This window comes from Marmota marmota, unplaced genomic scaffold, assembly GCF_001458135.2.
Source record: "Marmota marmota marmota unplaced genomic scaffold, marMar, whole genome shotgun sequence".
NCBI classification, from domain to species: Eukaryota; Metazoa; Chordata; class Mammalia; order Rodentia; family Sciuridae; genus Marmota; species Marmota marmota.
In genome coordinates this window covers 51,909,779-51,917,307 of record NW_026000229.1, presented here as the reverse complement: position 1 = coordinate 51,917,307, position 7,529 = coordinate 51,909,779, and the positions used below count along the sequence as shown (strand labels likewise).

At 36.8% G+C, this 7,529-nt stretch overlaps 1 protein-coding gene across 1 annotated transcript in view; it reads right to left on the bottom strand.

The window, feature by feature from the left end:
• Window positions 1–7,521, bottom strand: part of Naa30 (N-alpha-acetyltransferase 30, NatC catalytic subunit) — a 22,343-nt gene extending 14,822 nt beyond the window's left edge. The window contains exons 1-2 of the mRNA XM_015480922.2: window positions 6,698–7,521; window positions 1,840–1,963 (exon numbers count right to left, since the gene is read on the bottom strand). Coding sequence (XP_015336408.1) covers window positions 1,840–1,963; window positions 6,698–7,456 — 883 coding nt within the window. The 5' untranslated portion in view covers window positions 7,457–7,521. The remainder of the gene's footprint in view (window positions 1–1,839; window positions 1,964–6,697) is intronic.
• Window positions 7,522–7,529: the final 8 nt, after the last annotated feature.

Sequence of the window (7,529 nt, the reverse complement as noted above, 5' to 3'; positions counted from 1 at the left end):
TTTTTTTTTTTTTTTTTTTTTTAAATATTTATTTATTTATTTTAGTTTTCAGTGGACACAACATCTTTGTTTGTATGTGGTGTTGAGGATCGAACCCGGGCCGCACGCATGCCAGGCGAGCGTGCTACCGCTTGAGCCACATCCCCAGCCCTGAAGCAGGATCTTTTGAGCCCAGGAATTCAAGGCCAGCCTAGGCAACATAGTGAGACTCTGTCTCAAAAAAAGAGCAAACAAACAAAAACACCTTAACATTAAGTAAACCTATTTATGATAATTTCTCATGACATCAAATACTATATGAAATAGTCTTATGTTAAGACAATAATGTTCATTTACTGTTTCCAAAAGCTGCAAGTAACAAAATTGCTAATAATTAAATATTGGTACAGATATCAAGTATTATTTCATGAATACTTAAGTACATCCCACAATTTGGCATGCTTTAGACAAATGTTTGCTTACCTAAACTTCCAATCTTCCATCATGGGGGGAAAAAAAAAAGCCAGTAGACACTAGAACTAGAACAGTGTTTTTTTTCCCCTCTCTTTTGTACTGTATTTTGTACTGTAGAATGAACCCAGGGACCCAATGTGCTATACTTCCAGACTTACTTATTTACTTATTTATTTATTTTTGAGACAGGTTCTAAGTTTCTGAGGCTGGCCTTGAAACTGCCTCAGCCTCTAGAGACATGGAGATTATAGGAGTGAGCCACTAGCCCAGCATGGTTCTTAAGTAGGCTTATTTCAGTCACTGGGGGAAGTTTTACTCCTACCTGACAGGATAAACATGATTCCAGGGAAAAAGGCCAAAACACTTGCTTTTAAATCACCCAGGTGGTTTTAACCACCATTATAAACCATGAGCATAAGATTAATTAAACATGCTGGGAAAGGTAGACCCCCAAAGAGGTGAATTTGGAACTAGTAAGAAATAATCAATTCTCCTTTCCTGAGCCTCCCTTAAGTTGAAATATGTTTGACAACTAGCACAAAGTAACAATAACAATTATTTCATACTTTGGGCTTGATTCAGATCCACGTAACCCAAGGATGAACAGTTGCTTCAGGAATAGGATCAAGTGCCCTCATAATGCTATTAAAAACTGCAGCATCTCTTGTACTTAATATAATACAGAGCATTTTGAATGTGATCAGAAAAAAAAAGGTTTGAAGATGTGAACTGATCACCTTCTACTTGTTAAAAAAAAAAAAAAAAAATCTCTAGCCAGGTTTAATTGTGCACACCTGTAATCCCAGAGGCTTGGGAGGCTGAGATAGGAGGATGGTGAGTTCAAAGCCCACCTCGGAAAAAGTGAGGCATAAGCAACTCGGTGAGACCCTGTCTCTAAATAAAAAACAAAATAGAGCTGGGGATGTAGCTCATTGGTTGAGTGCTCCTTAGTTCAATCCCCAGTACCCCAAAAATAATAATAATTCTCTAGCAGGGCAGAGTGGTGCACATCTTTAATCCCAGCTATTTGGGATTCCTGAGGCAGGAAGATTGATTGCAAGTTCAAGGTTGGCCTGAGCAACTTAGTAAGAACCTGTCTCAAAATAAAAATAAATAAATAAAAGGGGCTGGAGATACAGTTCAGTGATAGAGCACCACTGGGTTCAATCCCCATTACTACCCCCAAAAGAAACCTCTAAAATCATTAACAAGAAAAGAAATTCATTTTAAGGCCTTTCTGGATATATTACTTTAAAATAAAAACAACTTTTAATTTTCTTCCTTTACCTTCATTTCTATATATTTACATTTAAATCTTTTGTTTTAAAACACAAAAAAATGAAAATAACTTAAGTCACCCTTTTATTGAAATAATATTTATCTTACCAATGCCATTTCTCCTGTATTTGGAATCCACAGCTAACATGGCTATATAACCTCTGCGGAACATCTTTTTGTGCATATCCAACTTGCAAACGATGGCACCTACACACTCCTCCCCTACCATGGCCTTAAAAATAAACAAACAGTTATGAAGAATACATTGCTAAAAGGTACTGCACAATTACCCAGGGAAAACAGCAACCAACCATTGGTCAGCATTTTTGAAAGAGGAAGAGATAATGACAGCAACCACAAAAGTTTCAGAAATCTGAATCCCAAAACTCCTTCAAATGTTCCAGTTTTTAAAAGTCTCTCAATATTTTTAGAACATGAATTTCTCATGCTTATCAAAGCCTGGAGGAAAAAGATTTTTCACAAAGTAAACAATCAAGTACTTTATAAGATTATACGTGAGGAACTTAAAATTACAATTACATGCAATAAAGACCTACTTAAGTTTTGGGAAGGGGGAACAGGTGAGCAAAGTTTTTTAAAGAAAAAAATGTATTCATAAGATGAAACATTATACAATTTTCCCATCAGCAGAATATTATAAGTTTTTATAATAAAGTTTTAATGAACAATATTACATAACATTTATACCTGAATGATAAGATTTTGATCAAGAAAAAAGTTTATAAATTTTCAGGAAAAGGAATATTATTTGTAAAATATTGCTTAGATTCGAGATTTTGTTATTGAAGTATTCCAAAGACTAAGTAAATGATGGTCTTAATTTTAGAATACTCCTGATTACAGGTCATTGTCATAAAGCTCTCTATAGCTCAAAATCAGAGATTTACATTAATGAATATGATTAATTATTTTGTCAGTTTCTATTTTGTCAGCTTCCCAAAGTGTTAGAGGCTACATGTTAAATAAATGCTAATAATCCCCCATTTTCACTAACATTTCCAGTGTCATCACCGCAAACATATTTTAAAAATCCCAAAACTGATTTTAAAAAAAGTTCTAATATTCTGATGAATATAAAACAGGGTAATATCTCTAACTGTTTAATAATGTGTCAGCAAGCAGTACTTCTTTTCGGTAAATTACCTTGGCAGAAGAAATAATTTCAACAACAAAAATAGGTTGGGTTAAAAGTTAATAACAGAGCTCAATTTATACCTAAGACATATTTTAACTTTATTTGTCGTAACATTTTTTTAGCCTGTCATTCTATAAATTTAATAATTTATTCTATAAATTGATTAAAGGCTCACTTTTTTTTTTAATAAACTGTGGAGAAATCTTTTTTAGGCAAGATAATTCTAATCCATTTCACACAAACCTAAAATAGGTCAGAAAAATCCCTCTGAAGGGATATTAAATTCAACAACCCACACTAGTTCATTTCTGTTTTATCACACATTCCAAAATTATATTGGGTCAATAAACCTCTAAAATTATTTCCATCTTTTTTTTCATTTACAATAAATCAATGTGCTTTAATTCTTTTGAAAATTAAATGTTCTTTTGGCATTAAGGCCTGAAATACACACACAAGTTATTTGATCAAACGAGTCTCTGACTTTTTTTTTCTTTTTGGTGCTAGGGATTGAACTCAGGGCCCCTATATGCCATCTACTACTGAGCTACATGCTCAGCCACTGACAGCATTTTTTTTTTCCCCTTTTCTTTTTGGTGCTGGAGATTGAACCCAGCATGCTACCACTGAGCTACACCCCCACAATCCTCATGACAGCATTTTCTGAATAACTCACTTCAAACACAAATATTCACATGTAAACTCATCAGATCAAATGGTACTTTAAAAGGGCTAGAAAAAAATTGTGACCTGACCTCATAAACTAAGCTCACCTGATATGAAAGACAGTCTATATTAACCTCTGACATAAAAATAAAGGACAGCTACACCTTACAGATGTTAAAGCCATTCAATCAAGAAAAAATTAAAATCACTGACTACAACTAAACAATACTTTCAAATTAAACAGGAATTTCGAGCATATCTTTGTTCTTTGCTCAAGAAAGTAAAAAGCAAACAAAATACTATATTATTTCATTCTTAGACAAGATTGAATATTTTCCTAATTAAGAATCTAGAGAAGCAAAAACCAAGTTGTACATTTCATCTAAAAATAAAAGCCCAATGTACGATACACTATTAATAAAAAAGTTGCTAGTAAAGATAGATACTACATTCTTTCATGATAAATTGTTGATAAATATACATTTACAACAATCACTAAATTGCTTTATGATATTTTCAAATAAAAAGCTTCTGCACATACTTTTAAGACTCATGCTATTAAAATGTGTTTTTTCAAGTACTGGAATTCAAAATTCACTGGCAAGATTAAGATTTAACTCTATAAGGACAAAGGTTTGTCGGTCGATAAAATTATGAAAAATATAAATTGTGTGAAACAGAGATTACAAAATTCCAGAACACTACAAATAGAAAACTGAAGGAAGCCAGAAAGTTAAATTTAGAACAAATAAACGGAAGTACTATATTACACTGTTAGTAGTAAATTTAAGAACTTCTAAAAGGTATCAACAACCAAAATACCATGAACACTAACAGGTAAAATACAGAGTAACTGACAGTGCCTCACATTTGTACTCTTGTATTTTTACATCTGTTACGTTATTTGAAAAAAATTATAAGAAACTTGTCATTCTTGTTAGCCAATCAAGTACTAGCAATTCTGTATGGTTCAACCCCATATATTCCATTTGACCCATTTACAGGTTACCCATGGAAATCATGAACATTTGGAGGTTTCTAAGCTTTTGAGAACAATATTTTTAAGGCAACTATCCCTTAATGAAGACAACTTTGTGACATAATGAATTGTACAAAATGAGTCAAGGGTATGCCATTTTTCCAGGTTCTTATTACCATAATGAGAGGCCAGACACCTAGGTTCTACCTTTACCTTTCTGATACTAAATATCTGGATAATTAAACATTTTAAGTCACTCAGATCTTTATTTTTTCATGAAAAGTGGAAAAAATTAAAAGTTGGGCCATAATTCTCTCTCTAGGATCCTTACAGAAATGACTTAAAATAAACAGTTCTTATGGGAAACTCAAATTTAAAAACATGCCAACATAAATTCCAGTTCTAAGTGGGCCTCTGTTGTTTAACTACTGTTTTATTATTCAATACATCCAGATTCGTGCTTGCACTAGTGAATCTTATAGGACAACCACTTGTGCATCTCAATTTCCAGGTATTCAGAATTTAATATAAACTTTGGCTATTAAAGGCTAAAGTACAAATTAGCTGGTGAATTAAGAGGGGTCTATATAAAATCAAGACTAAAGTTTACTAATATCACATTTACCAGAGTCTAAAATGGCAGCCAAGTTGGGAGGCCTACATACTATCAGGACTCAAAGTTGACTACATATCTTACATGCACAACCAGTTTCTGGAACTGACAGAAAAACATCTATTTCAATTTAATATGTGACTCAAATATATACTACTGTGGGTTAACTTACAATTAAATCAATTTAAATATTTAGCAAATATAATAGCATCTGATATGACATTTGTAATAGTGCTGTAAGTCATCTTCCCATGTTCACCAACACAGACATGTCTTAGACCTTTGATACAATGCTAACAAACCTAAAAGAGAAATTTTCTACATCATAAAATAGTACCTACAGCTTAAACAAATGTATTAAATTGAAGTTTAAGCAAAATTAATGCAGAAAATAACAAAACAACCATTATCTACAATACCCAGATTATATTTTCAGATTACCACCAAACTATAGAATCAAAAAGACTTTCAAAGTATTGTCAAAACATAATGCATGAACTATTAAGTATAACCAAGCAAATGTTAGAACAATAAATAGTAATGGTCGATTTTAGCTTCACATGTAATAAAATGTTCCTTAAAAGCGTGTCACCATTCATATAATTCAATGGAAACAATATGTTATGTACAGTGATACAAAACATCCTGATCTGCAGTCAACATTTGTGTTAAAAGTTTCACACAGACTGAAATTGGGTCAATATTACTATAAAGAAATTACTGGTACTGCCAATAGTATGTAAGTTGAAAAAAATTATTCAGCTTATTCAATAGTTTTTTGGACTTACATGTAAACAAAAAACTTATGTCAACTACACCCTACACAAGCCAAGTACCAGTGTTTAAACATATCGCTGACCAATTTCTTTTTTTAAAAAAAATACTAGTAACAAATTCACAGGTAAGTTTTCACAAAAGAATATTTTGCTCAAGTTTCAGGAGTCTTTCAGTCACCAGAAGTGTTAGTGGCACCCTCTAGAAAAAGCAGACTGGCTACAACTCTTAATTGTCCTGTTGAAGTAAAAGGAAACAATCTCCATAATTACTGAACATACTTGTAAGATTTAATTCTCCAATGTACCCACAGAAAGTTTACTGACAATCATGTTCACCAAAACATGTTTATGAATACACTCTTCCCTGATTATGCTGTAATCGAGATTAATAAGGCCTGTATCCGAACAGAACCAAGTTCAAATTAAATGACTGAAAAGTGCTCTGAGGACGAGGGAAGGTAATTAAAGACGGTTAAACATGACTCTAAGCTAATGTAAACAGGACACAAGACCCCCCCCACCCCCACCCCAGTGAAACATGCATCATAAGGCTTGCTGCACTTTCATCAGTATCAAGTTAACCCAAATCATTGAGTCTTACCTTCAGAACAGTTTCATTAAATAACTAGGAATGTGTACACACATTTTACATCATGTAACATACATCTGAAAAGCACGAGGATACATCCACGGCCACATTCTCGGCCCTCAAGCTCCCTGCCCTGCGTGGCCTGGATCTCAGTTGGGCTCACCCTCTTTTCATTCCAACCACTTACCAAGAAGCACAGCTGTGGCCAGTTGTGGATAAAATATCTATACGTATAAATGGAGTAGGGTTCAGACAGATCTTTGGTGATCAGTCTCATGATATCGGGCATTTGTAGCTCGGATTCATATCGGACATATCGTATCGTCCGATCCTCCCCAGGCTCGACCTCCCGGCCCGAGGGACTTCTTAAACTGCAACCAGCGGTCAGGGACGAAGACAGCAGCCGCACCTGCTCGTCTTCCTCCTCCTCCGTGCCCTCGGCCAGTCCATTGCGGGCCGCCGCGGGGTCGCTCGCAGCCGCTGCCTCTGCCGGGCTGGGGAGCGCAGTTCTTGCATTATTGGGGAGGGAGTGAAGGGGTCTCTCGCCCGAGTGTACCCCGGCTCCCTTTGTTGCAGTCGCTTTGGGGCCCCCGTCGGGGTTGGCCGTGCTCGTGGCCGCCTCGGTTGCACTCAGGACCTTGCTCTTGAGGGAAGCGGCCGCCCGGAGGTGTCGCAGTTCGGGGCTGATCAATCCGTTGAGCTGCTGCTGCTCCTGCGGCGGCTCCGGGCAGCGGAGGCACGGATGCCTCTTGGCCGCCGCCGTCGCCTCGCCGCCAGCCCGGCTCCTGCCGCCAACGCCTTCATGCTCCTCGTCGTCCTCCTCGTCCTCGCTGCAGCAGGCGAGGGCAGCCCCCGCCGGGAAGGGGCAACGGGGCTCCGCCGCCGCCGGGGCCGGAGGTGCTGGTGGTGGGAGGAGGCTGCTAGGCCCAGGCGGTACCTCCGCCATCCTAGGAGCGACAGAGACCGAGAGAGGAGGCCATGAGACACGACCGCCGAGCGCCGAGCAGAGGGGGCAGCTC